At 49.7% G+C, this 27,209-nt stretch overlaps 1 protein-coding gene across 1 annotated transcript in view; it reads left to right on the forward strand.

The window, feature by feature from the left end:
- LOC137308021 (protein mono-ADP-ribosyltransferase PARP14-like) overlaps positions 1 to 27,209 on the forward strand; it is a 65,829-nt gene that overhangs the window by 3,898 nt on the left and 34,722 nt on the right. The window contains exons 2-7 of the mRNA XM_067976980.1: positions 10,278 to 10,435; positions 11,477 to 11,605; positions 14,445 to 15,729; positions 15,894 to 16,854; positions 20,252 to 20,497; positions 21,425 to 21,646. Coding sequence (XP_067833081.1) covers positions 10,306 to 10,435; positions 11,477 to 11,605; positions 14,445 to 15,729; positions 15,894 to 16,854; positions 20,252 to 20,497; positions 21,425 to 21,646 — 2,973 coding nt within the window. The 5' untranslated portion in view covers positions 10,278 to 10,305. The remainder of the gene's footprint in view (positions 1 to 10,277; positions 10,436 to 11,476; positions 11,606 to 14,444; positions 15,730 to 15,893; positions 16,855 to 20,251; positions 20,498 to 21,424; positions 21,647 to 27,209) is intronic.

The following is a 27,209-nucleotide window of genomic DNA, read 5'->3' on the forward strand; positions in this document are numbered from 1 at the left end:
TAATTTATACAGTGACCCCCGTTCATTAATTTATACACTGACCCACATTCATTAATTTATACACTGACCCCCATTCATGAATTTATACACTGACCCCCATTCATTAATTTATACACTGATACCCATTCATTAATTTATACACTGACCCCCATTCATTAATTTATACACTGACCCCCATTCATTAATTTATACACTGACCCCCATTCATTAATTTATACACTGACCCCCATTCATTAATTTATACACTGACTCCCCATTCATTAATTTATACACTGATACCCACCCATTAGATTATACACTGATACCCATTCATTAATTTATACAGTGACCCCCGTTCATTAATTTATACACTGACCCCCATACATTAATTTATACACCGACCCCCATTCATTAATTTATACACCGACCCCCATTCATTAATTTATACACTGACCCCCATTCATTAATTTATACACTGATCCCCATTCATTAATTTATACACTGACCCCCATTCATTAATTTATACACTGATTCCCCATTCATTAATTTATACACTGACTCCCCATTCATTAATTTATACACTGATACCCACCCATTAGATTATACACTGATACCCATTCATTAATTTATACAGTGACCCCCGTTCATTAATTTATACACTGACCCCCATTCATTAATTTATACACTGACCCCCATTCATTAATTTATACACTGATACCCCATTCATTAATTTATACACTGATACCCACCCATTAGATTATACACTGATACCCATTCATTAATTTATACAGTGACCCCCGTTCATTAATTTATACACTGACCCCCATTCATGAATTTATACACTGATTCCCCATTCATTAATTTATTCACTGATACCCCATTCATTAATTTATACACTGATACCCACTCATTAATTTATACACTGATTCCCCATTCATTAATTTATACACTGATACCCCATTCATTAATTTATACACTGATACCCCATTCATTAATTTATAGACTGACCCCCATTCATTAATTTATACACTGACCCCCATTCATTAATTTATACACTGATCCCCATTCATTAATTTATACACTGACCCCCATTCATTAATTTATACACTGATTCCCCATTCATTAATTTATACACTGACTCCCCATTCATTAATTTATACACTGATACCCACCCATTAGATTATACACTGATACCCATTCATTAATTTATACAGTGACCCCCGTTCATTAATTTATACACTGACCCACATTCATTAATTTATACACTGACCCCCATTCATGAATTTATACACTGACCCCCATTCATTAATTTATACACTGATACCCATTCATTAATTTATACACTGACCCCCATTCATTAATTTATACACTGACCCCCATTCATTAATTTATACACTGACCCCCATTCATTAATTTATACACTGACCCCCATTCATTAATTTATACACTGACTCCCCATTCATTAATTTATACACTGATACCCACCCATTAGATTATACACTGATACCCATTCATTAATTTATACAGTGACCTCCGTTCATTAATTTATACACTGACCCCCATACATTAATTTATACACCGACCCCCATTCATTAATTTATACACCGACCCCCATTCATTAATTTATACACTGACCCCCATTCATTAATTTATACACTGACCCCCATTCATTAATTTATACACTGATTCCCCATTCATTAATTTATACACTGACCCCCATTCATTAATTTATACACTGACACACATTCATTAATTTATACACTGATATCCATTCATTAATTTATACACTGACCCCCATTCATTAATTTATACACTGACCCCCATTCATTAATTTATACACTGATTCCCCATTCATTAATTTATACACTGATATCCATTCATTAATTTATACACTGACCCCCATTCATTAATTTATACACTGACCCCCATTCATTAATTTATACACTGACCCCCATTCATTAATTTATACACTGACCCCCATTCATTAATCTATACACTGACTCCCCATTCATTAATTTATACACTGATACCCACCCATTAGATTATACACTGATACCCATTCATTAATTTATACAGTGACCCCCGTTCATTAATTTATACACTGACCCCCATTCATTAATTTATACACTGACCCCCATTCATTAATTTATACACCGACCCCCATTCATTAATTTATACACTGACACCCATTCATTAATTTATACACTGACCCCCATTCATTAATTTATACACTGACACCCATTCATTAATTTATACACTGACCCCCATTCATTAATTTATACACTGATTCCCCATTCATTAATTTATACACTGATATCCATTCATTAATTTATACACTGACCCCCACTCATTAATTTATACACTGACACCCATTCATTAATTTATACACTGACCCCCACTCATTAATTTATACACTGATACCCCATTCATTAATTTATACACTGATTCCCCATTCATTAATTTATACACTGATACCCCATTCATTAATTTATACACTGACCCCCATTCATTAATTTATACACTGACCCCCATTCATTAATTTATACACTGACCCCCATTCATTAATTTATACACTGACCCCCATTCATTAATTTATACACTGATTCCCCATTCATTAATTTATACACTGACTCCCCATTCATTAATTTATACACTGATACCCACCCATTAGATTATACACTGATACCCATTCATTAATTTATACAGTGACCCCCGTTCATTAATTTATACACTGACCCCCATTCATTAATTTATACACTGACCCCCATTCATTAATTTATACACTGACCCCCATTCATTAATTTATACACTGACCCCCATTCATTAATTTATACACTGATTCCCCATTCATTAATTTATACACTGACTCCCCATTCATTAATTTATACACTGATACCCACCCATTAGATTATACACTGATACCCATTCATTAATTTATACAGTGACCCCCGTTCATTAATTTATACACTGACCCCCATTCATTAATTTATACACTGACCCCCATTCATTAATTTATACACTGATTCCCCATTTATTAATTTATACACTGACCCCCATTCATTAATTTATACACTGACACCCATTCATTAATTTATACACTGATATCCATTCATTAATTTATACACTGACCCCCACTCATTAATTTATACACTGACCCCCATTCATTAATTTATACACTGATACCCACCCATTAGATTATACACTGATACCCACCCATTAGTTTCTACACTAATCCCCACTGCTTTGTTCTGTACGATCGTAATCTCATTTTTCTTCCTGTTTTGGCACAGACTGTTCAGTTTCATTGTTTCGTTTCAGCCTGGGACGGACATGTTGCTTGGCAACGGGGGAATTCACGGCTGGGCTGTCAGAGCGGAGGGAAACGAAACCTCAAGACACTCTCTCACTCTGGCAATCAGTCAGCAGCTGAATTGTCACGATGGTTTCGAGCCAATACGGCCAACCCTGCCTTGAGGGCACTTTTATTGTTAGTTACCACACGAAATATTTGTTCAGTCTGATTAAATGACATTTGACAGGGTACCGCATGGTAGGTTGTTACATAAGGTTAAATCTCATGGGATCCAAGGTGAGGTAGCCAATTGGATACAAAATTGGCTTGACGACAGAAGACAGAGGGTGGTTGTAGAGGGTTGTGTTTCAAACTGGAGGCCTGTGTCCAGCGGTGTGCCTCAGGGATCGGTGCTGGGTCCGCTGTTATTTGTTATTTATATTAATGATTTGGATGAGAATTTAGGAGGCATGGTTAGTAAGTTTGCAGATGACACCAAGATTGGTGGCATTGTGGACAGTGAAGAAGGTTATCTAGGATTGCAACGGGATCTTGATAAATTGGGCCAGTGGGCCAATGAATGGCAGATGGAGTTTAATTTAGATAAATGTGAGGTGATGCATTTTGGTGGATCGAATCGGGCCAGGACCTACACCGTTAATGGTAGGGCGTTGGGGAGAGTTATAGAACAAAGAGATCTAGGAGTACAGGCTCATAGCTCCTTGAAAGTGGAGTCACAGGTGGATAGGGTGGTGGAGAGGGCATTCGGCATGCTTGGTTTCATTGGTCAGAACATTGAATGCAGGAGTTGGGATGTCTTGTTGAAGTTGTACAGGGCATTGGTGAGGCCACACTTGGAGTACTGTGTACAGTTCTGGTCACCCTATTATAGAAAGGATATTATTGAACTAGAAAGAGTGCAGAAAAGATTTACTAGGATGCTACCGGGACTTGATGGTTTGACTTACAGGGAGAGGTTGGACAGACTGGGACTTTATTCCCTGGAGAGTAGGAGGTTGAGGGGTGATCTTATAGAAGTCTATAAAATAATGAGGGGCATAGATAAGGTCGATGGTCGGAATCTTTTCCCAAAGGTAGGGGAGTCTATAGCGAGGGGGAACAGATTTAAGGTGGGGGGGGAGAGATACAAAAGGATCCAGAGGGGCAATTTTTTCACTCAAAGGGTGGTGAGTGTCTGGAACGAGCTGCCAGAGGCAGTAGTAGAGGCGGGTACAATTTTGTCTTTTGAAAAGCATTTGGACAGTTACTTGGGGAGGATGGGTGTCGAGGGATGTGGGCCAAGTGCAGGCAATTGGGACTAGCTTAGTGGTGTAAACTGGGCGACATGGACATGTTGGGCCGAAGGGCCTGTTTCCATGTTGTAACTTCTATGATTCTATGATTCTATGACGAGCACAAGACCAGCTGTAATGCCACATGACCAGTCCCTCCCTATAGGCCTGTAGTTTGGGATAGAGACGGGGCAATGGGGAGAGAGTGGGGCAGTGGGATTAGTGTGAGATTGATACAGGACTATGGGGAGAGAGTGGGGCAGTGGGATTAGTGTGAGATTGATACAGGACTATGGGGAGAGAGTGGGGCAGTGGGATTAGTGTGGGATTGATACAAGATAATGGGGAGAGAGTGAGGCAGTGGGATTAGTGTGAGATTGATACAGGACTATGGGGAGAGAGTGGGGGAGTGGGATTAGTGTGGGATTGATACAGGACTATGGGGAGAGAGTGGGGCAGTGGGATTAGTGTGAGATTGATACAGGACTATGGGGAGAGAGTGGGGGAGTGGGATTAATGTGAGATTGATACAGGACTATGGGGAGAGAGTGGGGGAGTGGGATTAGTGTGGGATTGATACAGGACTATGGGGAGAGAGTGGGGGAGTGGGATTAGTGTGGGATTGATACAGGACTATGGGGAGAGAGTGGGGCAGTGGGATTAGTGTGGGATTGATACAGGACTATGGGGAGAGAGTGGGGGAGTGGGATTAGTGTGATATTGATACAGGACTATGGGGAGAGTGGGGCAGTGGGATTAGTGTGAGATTGATACAAGACTATGGGGAGAGAGCGGGGCAGTGGGATTAGTGTGGGATTGATACAGGACTATGGGGAGAGAGTGGGGCAGTGGGATTAGTGTGAGATTGATACAGGACAATGGGGAGAGAGTGGGGCAGTGGGATTAGTGTGAGATTGATACAAGACTATGGGGAGAGAGTGGGGCAGTGGGATTAGTGTGAGATTGATACAGGACAATGGGGAGAGAGTGGGGCAGTGGGATTAGTGTGAGATTGATACAGGACTATGGGGAGAGAGTGGGGCAGTGGGATTAGTGTGGGATTGATACAGGGCTATGGGGAGAGAGTGGGGCAGTGGGATTAGTGTGAGATTGATACAGGACTATGGGGAGAGAGTGGGGGAGTGGGATTAGTGTGAGATTGATACAGGACTATGGGGAGAGAGTGGGGGAGTGGGATTAGTGTGAGATTGATACAGGACTATGGGGAGAGAGTGGGGCAGTGGGATTAGTGTGAGATTGATACAGGACTATGGGGAGAGAGTGGGGCAGTGGGATTATTGTGAGATTGATACAGGACTATGGGGAGAGAGTGGGGCAGTGGGATTAGTGTGGGATTGATACAGGACTATGGGGAGAGAGTGGGGGAGTGGGATTAGTGTGAGATTGATACAGGACTATGGGGAGAGAGTGGGGCAGTGGGATTAGTGTGAGATTGATACAGGACTATGGGGAGAGTGGGGCAGTGGGATTAGTGTGGGATTGATACAGGGCTATGGGGAGAGAGTGGGGCAGTGGGATTAGTGTGAGATTGATACAGGACTATGGGGAGAGAGTGGGGCAGTGGCATTAGTGTGAGATTGATACAGGACTATGGGGAGAGAGTGGGGCAGTGGGATTAGTGTGAGATTGATACAGGACTATGGGGAGAGGGTGGGGCAGTGGGATTAGTGTGAGATTGATACAGGACAATGGGGAGAGAGTGGGGCAGTGGGATTAGTGTGGGATTGATACAGGACTATGGGGAGAGAGCGGGGCAGTGGGATTAGTGTGAGATTGATACAGGACAATGGGGAGAGAGTGGGGCAGTGGGATTAGTGTGGGATTGATACAGGACTATGGGGAGAGTGGGGGAGTGGGATTAATGTGAGATTGATACAGGACTATGAGCAGAGAGTGGGGCAGTGGGATTAGTGTGATATTGATACAGGACTGTGGGGATATAATGGGGCAGTGGGATTAGTGTGGGATTGATACAGGACTATGGGGGGAGAGTGGGGCAGTGGGATTAGTGTGAGATTGATACAGGACAATGGGGAGAGAGTGGGACAGTGGGATTAGTGTGATATTGATACAGGACTATGGGGAGAGAGTGGGGGAGTGGGATTAGTGTGAGATTGATACAGGACTATGGGGAGAGAGTGGGGCAGTGGGATTAGTGTGAGATTGATACAGGACTATGGGGAGAGGGTGGGGCAGTGGGATTAGTGTGAGATTGATACAGGACTATGGGGAGAGAGTGGGGCAGTGGGATTAGTGTGAGATTGATACAAGACTATGGGGAGAGTGGGGCAGTGGGATTAGTGTGAGATTGATACAGGACTATGGGGATATAATGGGGCAGTGGGATTAGTGTGGGATTGATACAGGACTATGGGGGGAGAGTGGGGCAGTGGGATTAGTGTGAGATTGATACAGGACAATGGGGAGAGAGTGGGACAGTGGGATTAGTGTGATATTGATACAGGACTATGGGGAGAGAGTGGGGGAGTGGGATTAGTGTGAGATTGATACAGGACTATGGGGAGAGAGTGGGGCAGTGGGATTAGTGTGAGATTGATACAGGACTATGGGGAGAGGGTGGGGCAGTGGGATTAGTGTGAGATTGATACAGGACTATGGGGAGAGAGTGGGGCAGTGGGATTAGTGTGAGATTGATACAAGACTATGGGGAGAGTGGGGCAGTGGGATTAGTGTGAGATTGATACAGGACTATGGGGAGAGAGTGGGGCAGTGGGATTAGTGTGAGATTGATACAAGACTATGGGGAGAGTGGGGCAGTGGGATTAGTGTGAGATTGATACAGGACTATGGGGAGAGGGTGGGGCAGTGGGATTAGTGTGAGATTGATACAGGACAATGGGGAGAGAGTGGGGCAGTGGGATTAGTGTGAGATTGATACAGGACAATGGGGAGAGAGTGGGGCAGTGGGATTAGTGTGGGATTGATACAGGACTATGGGGAGAGAGTGGGGCAGTGGGGTTCGTGGGAGATTGACACAGAGTTATGGGGAGAGAGTGGGGCAGTGGGTTTAGTGTGAGATTGATACAGGACTATGGGGAGAGAGCGGGGCAGTGGGATTAGTTTGGGATTGATACAGGACTATGGGGAGAGAGTGGGGCAGTGGAATTAGTTTGGGATTGAACCAGCGAAGAGCTGGCACAGACATGACGGGCCGAATGACTTCCTTCGATGCTGTAAACCTCTACGGCTCTGTGCCAATGAAGTTGCGCAGGCAATATTTTCCGTCTTCATCTCACTGGGAGGAAACACCTCCTTCTAAAAATACTTTGAAGGAGTTTTCAAAGTACCAAACCTGCTCCCGCATTCCAAATTGGAGCAGTGCCTTAATACTGAGCGATGACTGTTGGCAAGGGCCCAGGTTTCGAATGATTTGGGTGTGAGAGAATGCCAGCTCGACCCAATGCAAACACCAGGCATCGGCACCTGCACCCACAACTTCCTGTTCAAACAGCTCGAGGACTCCACGAGAGGTTCAGCGGTACCTCTTCAAAGTTCTTCTTTGGCTGTGAAGCGCTTTGAGACGTCCGGGAGGTCGTGAAAGGCGTCAGACAGCAGGAAGGAAAAAGAACAGACTTGCATTAATGTCGCACCTTTCACGGCCGCAGGACCTTACAGAGTAAATGGTACAAATTTTAACAGGGGGTGCAGGAACAGAGAGACCTGGGGGTGTGCGTACACAAAATCTTCGAAGGTGGCAGGACAAGTTGAGAAGGCTGTTCGAAAAAGCATACCTGATGCTTGAATTTATTAGTAGAGGCACAGAGTACAAAAGCAAGGGAGTTATGCTGAACCTTTACAAAACACTGGTTAGGGCCCCAGCTGGAGTATTGGGTCCAATTCTCGGCCCCGCACTTTAGGAAGGATGTCAAGGCCTTAGAGAGGGTGCAGAGGAGATTTACTAGAATGGGACCAGGGATGAGGGACTTCAGTTATGTGGAGAGACTGGAGAAACTGGGGTTGTTCTCATAAGAACATAGGAGTAGGCCATTCAGCCCCTCGAGCCTGCTCCGCCATTTGATAAGATCATGGCTGATCTGTCATCTAACTCCATATACCTGCCTTTGGCCCATATCCCTTAATACCTTTGGTTGCCAAAAAGCTATCCATCTCAGATTTAAATTTAGCGATTGAGCTCGTATCAATTGCTGTTTGCGGAAGAGAGTTCCAAACTTCTACCACCCTTTGTGTGTAGAAGTGTTTTCTAATCTTGCTCCTGAAAGGTCTGGCTCTAATTTTTAGACTGTGCCCCCTACTCCTAGAATCCCCAACCAGCGGAAATAGTTTCTCTCTATCCACCCTATCTGTTCCCCTTAATATCTTATAAACCTCGATCAGATCGCCCCTTAACCTTCGAAACTCCGGAGAATACAACCCCAATTTGTGTAATCTCTCATCGTAACTTAACCCTTGAAGTCCGGGTATCATTCTAGTAAACCTACGCTGCACTCCCTCCAAGGCCAATATGTCCTTCCGAAGGTGCGGTGCCCAGAACTGCTCACAGTACTCCAGGTGCGGTCTAACCAGGGTTTTGTACAGCTGCAGCATAACTTCTGCCCCCTTGTACTCTAGTCCTCTCGATATGAAGGCCAGCTTTCCATTAGCCCTATTGCTTATTTTCTGCACCTGTTCATGACACTTCAATGATCTATGTACCTGAACCCCTAAGTCCCTTTGGACATCCACTGTTTTTAACTTTAGAGCAGAGAAGGTTAAGGGGAGATTTGATGGAGGTGTTCAAAATCACGAAGGGTTTTCATAAGAGTAAATAAGGAGAAACTGTTTCCAGTGGCAGAAGGGTCAGTAACCAGAGGACACAGATTGACGGTAATCAGCAAAAGAACCAGAGGCGACATGAGGAAACATTTTTTTACGCAGCGAGTTGTGATGATCTGGAATTCACTGCCTGAAAGGGCGGTGGAAGCAGATTCAATAATAACTTTCAAAAGGGAATTGGATAAATACTTGAAGGGGGAAAATTTGCAGGGCGACAGGGAAAGGGCAGAGGGAATGGGACTAATTGGATAGCTCTTTCAAAGAGCCGGCCCAGGCACGATGGGCCGAATGGCCTCCTTCTATGCTGTATCATTCTATGATTCTAAGGATATTCATTGTCATATTGTCGGCAATGCAGCAGCCAATTTGTACCCAAACAGCAATGTGATAATGACCAGATATTGTTTATTTTATTGACGTTGGTTGAGGGATAAATATTGGCCCAGGACATGGGGGAGAACTCCACCCCCCCCCCCCTCTCACCCCGCTCATGGCGGCCTTGGGCTCGTTTCCATCCCACCCGAGAGGGGCAGACGCAACCCTGGGGTTTAACGTCTCATCCCGAAAGACGGCGCCTCCGGCAGTGCAGCGCTCCCTCAGTGCTGGCAACCGGGGAGCGTTGGCCTTGCGATTATGGGCTCAAGTCTCCGGAGTGGGACCATGAACCCGCGGCCATCCTGACTCTGAAGTGATGGTGCTGACGACTGAGCCACGACGGGGAATGTGTCGAAAGGCCTGGAGCGTGTGGTGGGTGGTTGGATGGTGTTGGGTGGGGATTATGCGACTCTGGTGAATGGGAGGCGGCGGGGGGGGGGGGTGGGGTGGTGGTGAAGCCTGTTTCCGAGGGTCCCACTGCTTTCGTTCTTGTTCTGACTGGTTTGGTCTTGACCTCGCTGCAGGGGGAAACATCAGCGTCCCACCGCCGACATGCGTCGGGGCCTGAACCAGCGCCGGACGCCCTTGCACATCCGATGGATCCCCCAGACGTACTCCTGCGGTCTCAGGGCGCGGGCGCGGGCCGCCTGCCGCGCGTTAAGCTCCGCGGATATTCTCAACGGTGAGTCGCTTTCCCGGCATTTTCTGCATCAGCTGACTTGCGGCTTCCATTCTTGTGTGTAAACGGTGCCCTTCGTCGGAGTGCGATGGTGCCGCTGGAAAGACGCTGACCTCCTCCCCTGACCTGCGGTCAAATCCAGCCCCAGACGGAGGGGGTGAAGGGTCTCCTCTCTCTCTCTCTCTGATGGGGGACTGGGGTGGGACAGTGGGTCAGCCACTAGCCTCACACTCTCTGGGACCTGGGGTACATACACACACAGACATGTACAGTCACATATATACGCAGACACAGACACCTATACACATACACACAGACACATGCATTTGCACACACTGATACACAGACACACATATACACAAACAAATCGCTCGGTCAAAGAGGTAGGTTTTAAGGAGGGTCTTAAAGGAGGAGAGAGAGGCGGAGAGGCTTAGGGAGGGAATTCCAGAGCTTAGGGCCCGGGCAGCTGAAGGCACGGCCGCCGATGGTGGAGCGATTAAAATCGGGGGATGCGCAGGAGGCCAGAATTGGAGGAGCGCGGAGATCTCGGAGGGTTTTTGGGCTGGAGGAGGTGGGGGAGGGCGGCGAGGGGATGGCCATGGAGGGATTCGAAAACGAGGATGGGAATTTTAAATTCGAGGCGTTGCCGGACCGGGAGCCAGTGTAGGTCCAGCGAGCACAGGTGGGTTGATGGGTGAACGGGACTTGGTGGGAGTTAGGATACGGGGGCAGCAGAGTTACAGGCAAGACAGTCACATATACACATGCACAGAGGTGGGTACACTCACACACACACACACACACACACACACACACTCACACACTGACACTCTTTCACCCCTCCTTCCCGCTCCTACGATCAGGAGCAGCCAGTGTCCACAGGACCATTCCAGATCCGCCAATGGCTGCAGCCTTCGCGTGTTCTGGCTGACGTCCGCTGGTGTGACGGGAGTTTGTAGAGTTGTAAGAGTGGAAAGAAATTTGTCCCCCCTGGTCACAGACGCCTTCTCCAGACAGGTTACTAACACCGGGTTCTGTTACTAGTTCTCAGAGAGGGAATCTCCCGTCTGCTGTGGATCTACGCAGCCCTTTCGAGGACCGCCATGTACCTCCTCGGTTATTGCCGGCTCCGAACCAAAGGCTCAGCCGTGTCGCAGCTAGGCTCTTCTTTAGGTAAGTGTTAGCCTTGTGGTTATCGTCTAACTAGACCAGGTAGGAACGGCGGGTTTCCTTCCCGAAAGGTTCTCTTTTCTAAGGTGTCCGCCTCGTCTCAGTAGCACTCACTCTCGGAAGGTCGAGGCTCAAGCCCCCATAATCGGAGGTGCCGTCTTTCGGACGAGACGTTAAAACCGAGGGCCCCGTCTGCCCTCTCAGGTGGACGTGAAAGATTCCTATTGGAAGGAAAGCAGGGAGGCGGTGGGGGGAGTTCTCCCCGGTGTCCTGGGGCCAATACTTATCCCCCGACCAACATCGTTTAAAAAAAACAGATGATCTGCTCATTTATCTCATTGCTGTTTGTGGGATCTTGCTGTGCGCAAATCTTCCATCACTCAAAAAAGGAGAGTGCTACCTTCTCATTCCCTCCAGAGTGTCTAGCATTGCCTTGAGATCCGAATACAGCTTTCGGTAATGTGCCCAAATGAACAAGGTCAATTTTTTTCATTGGACATCGCTGGCGAGGCCGGCATTCATTGCCCATCCCTAATTGCCCCTTGAGAAGGTGGTGGTGAGCCGCCTTCTTGAACCGCTGCAGTCCCTGTGGTGAAGGTTCTCCCACAGTGCTGTTAGGAAGGGAGTTCCAGGATTTTGACCCAGCGACGATGAAGGAACGGCCGATATATTTCCATATCGGGAAGGTGTGTGACTTGGAGGGGAACGTGCAGGTGGTGTTGTTCCCATGTGCCTGCTGCCCTTGTCCTTCTAGGAGGTAGAGGTGGCGGGTTTGGGAGGTGCTGTCGAAGAAGCCTTGGCGAGTTGCTGCAGTGCATCCTGTGGATGGTACACACTGCAGCCACTGTGCGCCGGTGGTGAAGGGAGTGAATGTTTAGGGTGATGGATGGGGTGCCAATCACGTGGACAGCTTTGTCCTGGATGGTGTCGAGCTTCTTGAGTGTTGTTGGAGCTGCACTCATCCAGGCAAGTGGAGAGTATTCCATCACACTCGTAATGTACAGCTGAGTGGCTTTGCTAGGCACTAAATGTAGCAACGCAGGTTAATAAGGCCATAAAAAAGGAAACCAAGTACTGGGGTTCATTTCTAGAGGGATAGAATTGAAAAGCAGAGAAGTTATGTTAAACTTGTATAGAACCTTGGTTAGACCACACTCGGAGCACTGTGAACAGTTCTGGTCTCCATATTATAAAAAGGATATAGAGACACTGGAGAAAGTGCAAAAAAGATTTACAAGGATGATACCAGAACTGAGAGGTTCCACCTATCAGGAAAAGCTGAACAGCCTGGGGCTCTTTTCTCTAGAAAAGAGAAGACTGAGGGGTGACCTGATTCAGGTCTTTAAGATTATGAAAGGGTTCGATAGGGTAGACGTAGAGAAAATGTTTCTACTTGCGGGGGGAGATTAATAAATCCAACCGGGAATTCAGGAGAAACTTCTTTCCCCAGAGAGTGGTGAGAATGTGGAACTCGCTCCCACAAGGAGTAGTTGAGGCGAATAGTGTAGATGGATTTAAGGGGGAAGCTCAATAAACACATGAGTGAGAAAGGAATAGAAGGATAGAGTGAGAGGGGGAGATGAAGTAGGGAGGGAGGAGGCTCGTGTGGAGCATAAACACCGGCATGGACCTGTTGGGCCGAATGGCCTGTTTCTGTGCTGTCGACTCAATGATGATGTGACTTTGGAGGGCAGTTAAGAGTCGACCTCCTTGAGTCTGGGGACTGGAGTCACATAGAGGCCGGGTAAGAACGGCAGGTTTCCTTCCCCTTAAAGGCGCTTTGACGTACAAGATTCTCTTATTTCGTTGTAAGATCCCACTCCAATCTTTGAAAGTTAAGTGCTGTCGTGTAACCGTGATATATTCATAGCTTTATCGAAGGAGATTGCAACATTGGGAACTGAACTCATCCTTTGTAAAAGAGCTTTAAACACACGGGGTGTTTCTCCTGTCTTTTGGGGATATCAACCGATCTCCTCTGTGATTTGCAAACTGTCCCTTCTCGTGAGATTTTCCTCTCCGACCTGTTGCCAAAGAGACAATAACCACACCCACTGCACCAGGAGAAGCTTGGTGGCAATTAGGGATGGGCAATAAATGCCGGCCTCGCCAGCGACGCCCACATCCCATGAACGAATAACAAAAAAAAGACTTTGGCTGCTTAACTCCCTTAAGCACACAACAGCTGAGTTTTACAGGGACAGCTACCAGGCCAAAACCCTAGACAAAATCACCCCGGCCTAGAAATCGGTTGACGCCGCGCCCGTTTTTACCGGACGTCCGATATGGCGGGCGGGTGAGGCGTGCGCGCTCACATTCCCCACCGGAGGTGCGTCGCCCGCCATACTGGTGATGGCGGAAAAAGAGGCTGTCCAGGGCCCACGCCTGAAACAACAACAATGTGCATTTATATAGCGCCTTCAATGTACTAAAACGTCCCCGAGCGCTTGGCAGCAGCGTAAATCAGACAAAAAAAAAAATGACACCGAGCCAGGGGAGGAGGCAGGTGACCAAAAGCTCGGTCAAAAAAAGGTAGGTTTCAAGGAGCATCTTAAAGGAGGAGAGTGAGGTAGAGAAGGCGGAGAGGCTGAGGGAGGGAGTTCCAGAGCTCAGGTTCTCGGCGGCCGCCAATGGTGGGAGCCATTAAAATCGGGGGATGCGCAAGAGGCCAGGATTGGAGGAGCGTTGGACTCTTTGCAGATAAAGGGGGGCCCTATGCCCACGTTTGAGGGCAGCCCTTTGGGGTGTCCGGGGCCGACAACATTGTGATTGGGAGGGGAGAGAGTGTCACCAACCAACCAACCAACCCAACCCACCAATCTTCTTTTATCTTCTGTTCAAGATGAAGGGAGGCCAGAAAGTACAATGGGAGGGACGATGCTGTTGGTTGATCCCAGACCCCAGGGGGAGGACACGACGGTCGGCGACCTCCTCGTCCAAGGCCCTCGGGAGGACGACGAGGCCTGTGTCGTCCGAGTGAGCATGACGCACTTCTCCTGGCTAATGGACATGGCCGGCTCGGGAGCCGGCTTTCAGGAGTTCGAGGGGCAGGAGCTGGTGCACTACGAAACCCACCCCTCGATGATGGCGTCGCTGCTGGACGCTCCTCCCGGGGCCGCGAGGGTCCGCCGGGAAAGTGGGGGCCGCTCCGTCTCCGTGTCGGGCGCGGCGGGCGACGTGGTCGAGGCCCTGGTCGCGGCCGCTCGGGCCTCCTTGGAGCGGGGGCCGGGCGAGCTCTTCCGGGAGCGCCCCGGGGCGGCGCCCTTTCTCCGGGCCCACCGGATCTACCGCCGGCTCTTCGAGGGGGAGGTGGCGGGGGAGTTCCCGTCGGTGGAGGCCTCGCCGCCGGACAGCCGCTGCCTGCTGGCCTTCCGGGGGCCCAGGGGCCGGGTGCGGGAGGCCCACCGGCGGGTCCACGGGCTGGTGAGCCGGCTGGGGGAGAGGCGGCCGGGGTTCTCGGAGGGCGAGGCCCGCTTCCTGGCGGGGAGGGGCGCCGGCGAGCTGGAGGCCCTGATCCTGCGGGGCTCGGGGGTCCGGGCGGCGGTGGAGGGGGCGGCCGTCTGGGGGCTGGAGTCCGACGACTTGGAGGGGGCGGCGGGGGCGCTCCGGGGGGCCGTGTCCAGCAGGGTCTTCGAGGCGGGCGAGGCCGGGGGGACCCTGGAGGACCTGCGGATCCTGGGCCACCTGGTGCGGGAGAGGCTGAAGGGGAAGGGGGCGTGGGTGGAGGTCCAGGGCACCGGGCGGGGCCGCGCCCGCCTGCTGGTGGCGGGCTACGGGGACCAGGTCCGCCACCTGGGCCGGGGGGTCGAGAGGTGCGTCCGGGCTCTGGGCCACGCCCGGGAGGACATGGAGCTGGCCGGCTCCCAGCTGGAGGCCCTGCGCCGGGCCCGGGAGGCCCTGGTCCTGGCCGGGCTGGGGGTGGGAGTGGAGCTGCGGCCCGGGGGCGCCGCCGGGCCGGCCGCCGCGGTGCTGCGGGGGAGGGAGGGGGAGGTGAGCCGGGCCAGGAGGGCCCTGGGGCGGCTGCTGGGGTCGTGGGCGGCGGCGGCGGCGGGGGGGGGGCCCGGCCGACGGTCGCCGCGGAGACCGGGGCCCGGCCTGCGCCGAGCTCCGCTGCACCTTCGACCTGGGCGGGGGGCCGGCTCTCTCGGTGGGCCGGGCGGAGGGGGAGGAGGGCGGAGACCGCCCGGGCCCGAGGGGGGGGACCGGGCCCCGGGGGAGGGGGAGGGGAGGGGGGGAGGGGAGGGGCGGGGCCTGGCTGCCACGTCACCCGCCACCATCTGGAACCTTCCAGCGGCCACGACACGAGGTCCCGCCCCCGGGAGGAGGGGGAGGAGCCGCCCGGTGACGTCGGCCGCCGGGCGCCGAAGGGGGAGGAGCCGCCCGGCCTCGGCTGCCGCCGGAGGAGCGCGAGGTCCCGTCGTGACGTCGGCCGCCGCGTGCAGAAAGGGGAGGAGTCGTCGTCCGGCTGCTGGAGCGCGAGGTCTTGTTGTGACGTCAGCCGCCGCGAGGAGAAGTGGGAGGAGTCGTCCGCTTGGAGCGCGAGGTCCCCTTGTGACGTCAACCGCCGCGAGGAGAAAGGGGAGGAGTCGGCCGCTTGGAGCGCGAGGTCCCGTTGTGACGTCAACCGCCGCGAGGAGAAAGGGGAGGAGTCGTCCGCTTGGAGCGCGAGGTCCCGTTGTGACGTCAACCGCCGCGAGGAGAAAGGGGAGGAGTCGGCCGCTTGGAGCGCGAGGTCCCCTTGTGACGTCAGCCGCCGCGTGGAGAAAGGGGAGGAGTCGTCCGGCCGCTGGAGCGCGAGGTCCCGCTGTGACGTCACCCGCCACGTTCCGGAACTTTCCAGAGAGCCCCAGAAGGCGGCGGAGGCGGCGGCCGTCGAGGCCTCGGCCTTCGGGCAGCGGGTCCTGGCCTCCCTCCAGCGGGCCGAGGCTGGGGGCTTCGCCACGGCCGCCCTGAGGTGCTCCAGCTCGCCGGGATGGGCGGGCCTGGCCGCGGACTCGGTGGTCGAGGCCGTCAGGGCGTCCGGGCTGGCGGGAGGCCAGGGGGCCGTCAAGCACATCGTCGTCGCCCTGCTGGGCGCCGAGGCCCAGGCCCAGGTCGCCCTCTACCAAGCGGCCTGCGTCCGGCAGTGGAGTCCCGCCCGTTTCACGCTGCGACTCGCCCCCAGGCCTCTGCCCTTCTCCTCGCCCACCGCCGGCGCTCTGGTGAGAGGGGCCGACGTGGAATTCACCTCGGAGTTCATTGAGGATGTGAAGGTGAGAGAGAGAGAGAGAGAGATCCCGTCAAACACTCCCCGGGACAGGGGTCAGATAGAGAGTAAAGGTCCCTCCACACTGTCCGTCAAACACTCCCCGGGACAGGGGTCAGATAGAGAGTAAAGGTCCCTCCACACTGTCCGTCAAACACTCCCCGGGACAGGGGTCAGATAGAGAGTAAAGGTCCCTCCACACTGTCCGTCAAACACTCCCCGGGACAGGGGTCAGATAGAGAGTAAAGGTCCCTCCACACTGTCCGTCAAACACTCCCCGGGACAGGGGTCAGATAGAGTGTAAAGGTCCCTCCACACTGTCCGTCAAACACTCCCCGGGGCAGGGGTCAGATAGAGAGTAAAGGTCCCTCCACACTGTCCGTCAAACACTCCCCGGGACAGGGGTCAGATAGAGAGTAAAGGTCCCTCCACACTGTCCGTCAAACACTCCCCGGGACAGGGGTCAGATAGAGAGTAAACGTCCCTCCACACTGTCCGTCAAACTCTCCCCGGGACAGGGGTCAGATAGAGAGTAAAGGTCCCTCCACACTGTCCGTCAAACACTCCCCGGGACAGGGGTCAGATAGAGAGTAAAGGTCCCTCCACACTGTCCGTCAAACACTCCCCGGGACAGGGGTCAGATAGAGTGTAAAGGTCCCTCCACACTGTCCGTCAAACACTCCCCGGGGCAGGGGTCAGATAGAGAGTAAAGGTCCCTCCACACTGTCCGTCAAACACTCCCCGGGACAGGGGTCAGATAGAGAGTAAAGGTCCCTCCACACTGTCCGTCAAACACTCCCCGGGACAGGGGTCAGATAGAGAGTAAACGTCCCTCCACACTGTCCGTCAAACTCTCCCCGGGACAGGGGTCAGATAGAGAGTAAAGGTCCCTCCACACTGTCCGTCAAACACTCCCCGGGACAGGGGTCAGATAGAGAGTAAAGGTCCCTCCACACTGTCCGTCAAACACTCCCCGGGACAGGGGTCAGATAGAGAGTAAAGGTCCCTCCACACTGTCCGTCAAACTCTCCCCGGGACAGGGGTCAGATAGAGAGTAAAGGTCCCTCCACACTGTCCGTCAAACACTCCCCGGGACAGGGGTCAGATAGAGAGTAAAGGTCCCTCCACACTGTCCGTCAAACACTCCCCGGGACAGGGGTCAGATAGAGAGTAAAGGTCCCTCCACACTGTCCGTCAAACACTCCCCGGGACAGGGGTCAGATAGAGAGTAAAGGTCCCTCCACACTGTCCGTCAAACACTCCCCGGGACAGGGGTCAGATAGAGAGTAAAGGTCCCTCCACACTGTCCGTCAAACAGTCCCTGTTAGTTACATAGTAAAAGTCCTTCTACAGTTGTGATGTGCTGTACCTGTCCTGGGAGTGTTTGATGCTGGTACTGGAATGTAACGGAAAGTATCTAATACCTAAATCAACCAAAAAAATTGAAGAGGTAAATAAATGCAGATGAGTTTTGGGTGAGAGACAAAGGACAGAACACAGAGTGGGAGGAGTGAAGGTTCATGTTCTATTGGTAAACAGAACACACAAGCTCTTAGATTTTTGTTAGACCATATTTGGGAGCACTGTGTACAGTTCTGGTCTCCATATCACACTTGGAGCACTGTGCACAGTCCTGGTCTCCATATCACACTTGGAGCACTGTGCACAGTCCTGGTCTCCATATCACACTTGGAGCACTGTGCACAGTTCTGGTCTCCATATCACACTTGGAGCACTGTGTACAGTTCTGGTCTCCATATCACACTTGGAGCACTGTGTACAGTTCTGGTCTCCATATCACACTTGGAGCACTGTGCACAGTTCTGGTCTCCATATCACACTTGGAGCACTGTGCACAGTTCTGGTCTCCATATCACACTTGGAGCACTGTGTACAGTTCTCGTCCCCATATCACACTTGGAGCACTGTGCACAGTTCTCGTCTCCATATCACAGGAACAGGAGGAGGCCACTCAACCCCTCAAGCCTGTTCCGCCATTCAGTGAGATCATGGTTGATCTGTATCCTAACTCCACCCGCCTTGGGTCCATATCCCATAATACCCTCGGCTAGCAGAAATCTGTCGATTCCTTTCAAAATCCTAAAATCTTCGATCAAATCACCCTTTAACCTTCTATAATTCCAGGGAATATGAGCCTAGTTTATGTAATCTGGCCTCATAATTTAACCCTTGGAGCCCTGGTAACATTCTGGTGAATCTGCGCTGCGCTCCTTCCAAGGCCAGTATATCCTTCCTAAGGTGCGGTGCCCAGAACTGAACCCAGTGCTCCAGATGTGTTCTAACTCGGGCTTTGTACAGCTTTGGCAAAACTTCCTCCCCTTTATATTCTAGCTCTCTGGATAGAAAGGCTAAAATTCCATTAGTCTTTCTGATTACTTTTTGTACCTGACCACTACATTTTAGTGATCTGTGTACATGGACCCCATAAGCTTTTTGGACCTCCACTGTTCCCAGCATTTCAACATTTAAAACATTCTTAGATCTATCCTTTTTTGTTCCAAAATGTATGATCTCACACTCAACTGCATTGAAATCCATCTGCCACAGTTTTGCCCACTCACTTAATCTATCAATGTCTGTTTGTAATTTTATGCACCCGTCTACACTACTTACTATGCCACCAATCTTTGACATTCACCTGAGGAAGGAGGAAGCCTCCGAAAGCTTGTGAATTTTAAAATAAAATTGTTGGACTATAACTTGGTGTTGTAAAATTGTTTACAATTGTCAACCCCAGTCCATCACCGGCATCTCCACATCACCAATCTTTGAGTCATCAGCAAACTTGGATATATGGCTCTCTTAGTACACTTAGGCCACTGTGCACAGTTCTGGTCTCCATATTATGAAAAGGATATAGAGGCACTGGAGAAGGTGCAAAAAAGAATGATACCAGAACTGAGAGGGTACAACTATCAGGAACGATTGAACAGGCTGGGGCCCTTTTCTTTAGATAAGAGAAGGCTGAGGGGTGACCTGATAGAGTTCTTTAAAATTATGACAGGGTTTGATAGAGTAGACGTCGAGAAGATGTTTCCACTTGCGGGGGAGTCCAAAACTAGGGGGTCATAAATATAAGATAGTCACTAATAAATCCAATAGGGAATTCAGGAGAAACTTCTTTACCCAGAGAGTGGTTAGAATGCAGAACTCACTAGCACATGGAGTGGTTGAGGTGGATAGTATAGATGCATTTAAGGGGAAGCTTGATAAGAGAGGGAGAAAGGAATAGAAGGATATGCTGATAGGGTGAGATGAAGTAGGGAGGGAGGAGGCTGGTGTGGAGCATAAACACCAGCGTAGTTGGGCCAAGTGGTTCTGTTTAAGTGTGTTGTAAAATTCGATGTAATTTTACTGAGTTTTTTCTCCCCCCGTGTACACAGACAGATGTTATCGTGAGTCCCATCATACTGGGCAAAGGCCTGTCCTCTACTGCATCGTCCCGGGCCCTTCTCCACAAGGGGCGCGAGGCCTTGGAATCCCTCTTTGAGTTCGTCGCTAAGGACCGCACGTTCTGCAGCGGAGAGATGGTGGTGGTTCCAAGCAAGTACCACACCGACCTGGAGCACGAGTTTGTGTATTTCACCATGTGGGAGGAAAGGGCCGTCTCCAAAGAGCAGAAAATCAAGGTAATCCCGGTGTGTGTGTGTGTGTGTGTGAGAGAGAGAGAGGCACAGAGGTAGAAGTCCCCCCCTCCCCCCCATGATGGAATAGTGGGTGAATCAAACTACCCGACATGCTACTGGACTGTACAAACCTGGGAGATACTAGGCTCAATCTCCAGGCTGTGTTAGCCCATTGCAGGTGAGGGTGCGAAAATTGGCCTCAGTTGCTAGCCCAGGGAGGGCAAAGGGTTAGCACGTATGCACACAGACACACACGGACATATACACATGCACACACATATACACGCACACAGACACACGCGCAGACGCATACACACACAGTAGACACGCCTGCACAGATACGCACATAGATGCATATGCAGATGCACACATGCAAGGACAGATATACACATACACAAATACATAAACAAGCACACATACACATGAGGTCACATACTTACAAACAAGGACACACACATACACATAGAAATGGGCACAAACACACGCTTGATGATGCAGATATGCACAGACAAGAACACGCGCACACATATATAAGGACACAGATGTACACACACAAACATATGTATATATAGACACACAAGAACACTAATATACACAAAGGATGCACATAAACATACACAAGAGGTCACACCCACAGACGCGAATATCAGAGGAAAGTCCATACGAACATATTGAAAGAAATGACTGAAAGCCCATCAACACTCACTCCATCTGGTGTGTGACACACACCCTCCTGCCAGGTATCTCCGGGTAGAAGAACACATCGGTTCTGTCCCGAAAGAATGTGTGGTTGACATCCCCCGACTAAGAACTTGGGGTCGACATCCTCCTCCGCCCTTTGATTGGCTGCTTTATTCAGCGTTAGCACGGCGACAAGGGAGCTCCCTGTTTACTGACGGCTTTTTCCCCCTTTTGTGCGCCTGTTTTCAGACCCTGCGGAGCCTGTTGTGGCGGAGCCTGGAGATGTGTCATGGAGCGGCTCTCACCTCCATCGCCTTCCCGGTCTCCGACCTCTGCCGTCTGGGGTTCACCAGGACCGAGGTGGTGGAGACGGCGGTGGAAGAAATCTCCCGGTTCGAAGACCAGAGGCCATGGAGTTGGATCAAGACCATGCGGCTGGTTCTACAGGTCCCACATTCCTCGTCCCATGCGGTAAGTGGAGGTGGAGGTGGTGGGAGAGATTTGTTGTCTGGAGTGTCAGCCGTGGCTCAGTTGATATTCACCCTCGCCTCCGAGTCAGAAGGTCATGGGTTCAAGCCCCCACTCCGGAGATACGAGCCCCATAATGCAGGCCGACACTCCCCGGTGCCAATACTGAAAGAAGAAAGAAAGAACTTGCATTAATACAGCACCTTTCACGACCTCAGGACGTCCCAGAGCGCTTCACAGCCAATTAAATACTTTTTTTTGAAGTGCAGTCACTGTTGTAATGTAGGAAACGCAGCAGCCAATTTGTGCATGGCAAGCTCCCACAGCAGCAAATGAGATAAATGACCAGATAATCTGATATTGTGATGTTGGTTGAGGGATAAATATTGGCCCCGGGGCACCAGGGAGAACTCCCCCCTGCTCTTCTTCCAATAGTGGCCGTGGGATCTTTTACATCACACCTGACAGGGCCAGGCAAGACCTCGGGTTTAACGTCTCATTCGAAAGATGGCACTCTGACAGTGCAGCACTCACTCAGTACTGGCAACCGGGGAGTGTTGACCTTGGATTACGGGCTCAAGTCTCTACTGCTGTACTGTCGGAGGTGCCGCCTTTCGGTTGAGACTTTAAACTGAGCCCCATCTGCCCCTCTCAGGACGTAAAAGATCCCACGGTCGCTACTGGAAGAAGAGCAGGGGAGAGTTCTCTCCTGGTGTATCCTGGCGCCAATATTTATCCCTCAACAAAAAAAGTTATCTCATTTTCTGTTTGTGGGATCTTGCTGTGTGCAATTTGGCTGCCGCCATTCCCTACATTACAACAGTGACTATACTTCAAAAAAGTATTTCATTGGCTGTAAAGCGCTTTGGGACGTCCTGAGGACATGAACGGCGCTGTAGAAATGGAAGTTCATTCTTTCACGATGTTGAGTTTCCGATCTACTTAGATTCGAACTCCATCCTTGGCTATTTCATCACTATCCACGTGTTACTCATTTTTCCTTCCTTAGAGCTAGGGCCATTTATGAGGGACATCAGGACAAACCTATTCACACAAAGCAAAGTAGAAATTTGGAACTGTCTCCCCCCCCACAAGGCCGTGGATCAGTTGAAACGTTCAAGACCGAGTTCGATAGATTTTTGTCGGGTAAGGGTATCGAGGGATATGGAGCAAAGCCGGGTAAATGGAGTTGAGAACATAAGAAAATAAGAAACAGGAGCAGGAGTAGGCAATACGGTCCCTCAAGCCATTCAATAAGATCATGGCCGATCTTCGACCTCAACTCTGCTTTCCCGCCCTATCCCCATACTTTGATTCCCTCAGAAAAATCTATCGATCTCAGTCTTGAATATATTCGACGACTGAGCATCCACAGCCCTCTGGGATAGAGAATTCCAAAGATTCACCAGCCTCTGAAAAAATATTTCCTCATGTCGGTCCTAAATGGCCGACCCGTTATCATAGTATCACAGTAGGTGCAGCACAGGAGGAGGCCATTCGGCCCATCGTGCCTCTGCCAGCTCTTTGAAAGAGCTATCCAATTAGTCCCATTCCCCTGCTCTTCCCCATAGCCCTGTAAATGTTTTCCCTTCAAGTATTTATCCAATTCCCTTTTGAAAGTTACTATCAAATCTGCTTCCACCGCCCTTTCAGGCTGTGCATTCCAGATCATAACAACTCGCTGCATAAAAAAATGTTTCTCATCTCCCCCTCTGGCTCTTTGCCGATCACCTTAAATCTGTGTCCTCTGGTTACCGACCCTTCTGCCACTGGAAACAGTTTCTCCTTATTTACTCTATCAAAACCCTTCATGATTTTGAACATCTCTATCAAATCTCCCCTTAACCTTCTCTGTTCTAAGGAGAATAATCCCAGCTTCTCCAGTCTCTCCACATAATTTAAGTCCCTCATCCCTGGCACCATTCTAGTAAATCCTGACATCCTTCTTAAAGTGTGGTGCCCAGAATTAAACACAGTACTCCAGCTGAGTCCTAACCAGTGTTTTATAAAGATTTAGCATAACTTCCGTGCTTTTGTACTCTATACCTCTATTAATAAAGCCTAGGATACCATGTGCTTTTTTTTAACAGCCTTCTCAACTTGTCCTGCCACCTTCAAAGATTTGTGTAGAATCATAGAATCATAGAATCATAGAAGTTACAACATGGAAACAGGCCCTTCGGCCCAACATGTCCATGTCGCCCAGTTTATACCACTAAGCTAGTCCCAATTGCCTGCACTTGGCCCATATCCCTCTATACCCATCTTACCCATGTAACTGTCCAAATGCTTTTTAAAAGACAAAATTGTACCCGCCTCTACTACTGCCTCTGGCAGCTCGTTCCAGACACTCACCACCCTTTGAGTGAAAAAATTGCCCCTCTGGACCCTTTTGTATCTCTCCCCTCTCACCTTAAATCTATGCCCCCTCGTTATAGACTCCCCTACCTTTGGGAAAAGATTTTGACTATCAACCTTATCTATGCCCCTCATTATTTTATAGACTTCTATAAGATCACCCCTTAACCTCCTACTCTCCAGGGAAAAAAGTCCCAGTCTGTCTAACCTCTCCCTGTAAGTCAAACCATCAAGTCCCGGTAGCATCCTAGTAAATCTTTTCTGCACTCTTTCTAGTTTAATAATATCCTTTCTATAATAGGGTGACCAGAACTGTACACAGTACTCCAAGTGTGGCCTCACCAATGCCCTGTACAACTTCAACAAGACATCCCAACTCCTGCATTCAATGTTCTGACCAATGAAACCAAGCATGCTGAATGCCTTCTTCACCACCCTATCCACCTGTGACTCCACTTTCAAGGAGCTATGAATCTGTACTCCCAGATCTCTTTGTTCTATAACTCTCCCCAACGCCCTACCATTAACGGAGTAGGTCCTGGCCCGATTCGATCTACCAAAATGCATCACCTCACATTTATCTAAACTCCATCTGCCATTCATCGGCCCACTGGCCCAATTTATCAAGATCCCGTTGCAATCCTAGATAACCTTCTTCACTGTCCACAATGCCACCAATCTTGGTGTCATCTGCAAACTTACTAACCATGCCTCCTAAATTCTCATCCAAATCATTAATATAAATAACAAATAACAGCGGACCCAGCACCGATCCCTGAGGCACACCGCTGGACACAGGCATCCAGTTTGAAAAACAACCCTCTACAACCACCCTCTGTCTTCTGTCGTCAAGCCAATTTTGTATCCAATTGGCTACCTCACCTTGGATCCCATGAGATTTAACCTTATGTAACAACCTACCATGCGGTACCTTGTCAAATGCTTTGCTGAAGTCCATGTAGACCACGTCTACTGCACAGCCCTCATCTATCTTCTTGGTTACCCCTTCAAAAAACTCAATCAAATTCGTGAGACATGATTTTCCTCTCACAAAACCATGCTGACTGTTCCTAATTAGTCCCTGCCTCTCCAAATGCCTGTAGATCCTGTCCCTCAGAATACCCTCTAACAACTTACCCACTACAGATGTCAGGCTCACTGGTCTGTAGTTCCCAGGCTTTTCCCTGCCGCCCTTCTTAAACAAAGGCACAACATTTGCTACCCTCCAATCTTCAGGCACCTCACCTGTAGCGGTGGATGATTCAAATATCTCTGCTAGGGGACCCGCAATTTCCTCCCTAACCTCCCATAACGTCCTGGGATACATTTCATCAGGTCCCGGAGATTTATCTACCTTGATGCGCGTTAAGACTTCCAGCACCTCCCTCTCTGTAATATGTACACTCCTCAAGACATCACTATTTATTTCCCCAAGTTCCCTAACATCCATGCCTTTCTCAACCGTAAATACCGATGTGAAATATTCATTCAGGATCTCACCCATCTCTTGTGGTTCCGCACATAGATGACCTTGTTGATCCTTAAGAGGCCCTACTCTCTCCCTAGTTACCCTTTTGCCCTTTATGTATTTGTAGAAGCTCTTTGGATTCACCTTTGCCTGATCTGCCAAAGCAATCTCATATCCCCTTTTTGCCCTCCTGATTTCTCTCTTAACTCTACTCCGGCAATCTCTATACTCTTCAAGGGATCCACTTGATCCCAGCTGCCTATGCATGTCATATGCCTCCTTCTTATTTTTGACTAGTGCCTCAATCTCCCGAGTCATCCAAGGTTCCCTACTTCTACCAGCCTTGCCCTTCACTTTATAAGGAATGTGCTTACCCTGAACCCTGGTTAACACACTTTTGAAAGCCTCCCACTTACCAGACGTCCCTTTGCCTGCCAACAGACTCTCCCAATCAACTTCTGAAAGTTCCTGTCTAATACCATCAAAATTGGCCTTTCCCCAATTTAGAATTTTAACTTTTGGGCCAGACCTATCCTTCTCCATAGCTATCTTAAAACTAATGGAATTATGATCACTGGTCCCAAAGTGATCCCTCACTAACACTTCTGTCACCTGCCCTTCCTTATTTCCCAAGAGGAGGTCAAGTTTTGCCCCCTCTCTAGTCGGGCCATCCACATACTGAATGAGAAATTCCTCCTGAATACACTCAACAAATTTCTCTCCATCCAAGCCCCTAATGCTATGGCTGTCCCAGTCAATGTTGGGAAAGTTAAAGTCCCCTACTATTACCACCCTATTTTTCTTGCAGCTGTCTGTAATCTCCTTACATATTTGCTCCTCAATTTCCCGTTGACTATTTGGGGGTCTGTAGTACAATCCTATCAAAGTGATCTCTCCCTTCTTATTTTTCAGTTCTACCCATATAGACTCAGTGGGCGAACCCTCGGATATATCCCCTCTCACTACTGCCGTGATGTTCTCCCTAATCAAGAACGCAACTCCCCCTCCTCTCTTACCTCCTGCTCTATCTTTCCTATAGCATCTGTACCCTGGAACATTGAGCTGCCAGTCCTGCCCCTCCCTTAGCCATGTTTCAGTAATAGCTATAACATCCCAGTCCCATGTACCCATCCATGCCCTGAGTTCATCTGCCTTGCCCATCAGACTTCTTGCATTGAAATAAATGCAGTTTAATCTAGACTTCCCTTGGTCTTTGCCCTGCTTTCTCAGACCATCTGTCCGGTCATGTTCTGTACACTCTCCCTTACTGCCTTTTGTTTCTGTCACCACTTTATTTCCCACTGACTTCCTGCATCGGTTCTCATCCCCCTGCCACATTAGTTTAAACCCTCCCCAACAGCACTGGCAAACACTCCCCCTAGGACATTGGTTCCAGTCCTGCCCAGATGCAGACCGTCCAATTTGTACTGGTCCCACCTCCCCCAGAACCGGTTCCAATGGCCCAGGAATTTGAATCCCTCCCTCTTGCACCATCTCTCAAGCCACGTATTCATCTTAGCTATCCTGTCATTCCTACTCTGACTAACCCGTGGCACCCCCAGGTCTCTCTGTTCCTGCACACCCTTTAAAATTGTACCATTTAGTTTATATTGCCTCTCCTTATTCTTCCTACCAAAATGAATCACTTCACACTTCTCTGCATTAAATTTCATCTGCCATTTCACCAGTCTATGTATGTCCTCCTCCATGTTGAGCACCACTTGGAGGAAGCACTGAGGG

Source organism: Heptranchias perlo, unplaced genomic scaffold, assembly GCF_035084215.1.
Source record: "Heptranchias perlo isolate sHepPer1 unplaced genomic scaffold, sHepPer1.hap1 HAP1_SCAFFOLD_118, whole genome shotgun sequence".
In the NCBI taxonomy this organism is placed as follows: Eukaryota; Metazoa; Chordata; class Chondrichthyes; order Hexanchiformes; family Hexanchidae; genus Heptranchias; species Heptranchias perlo.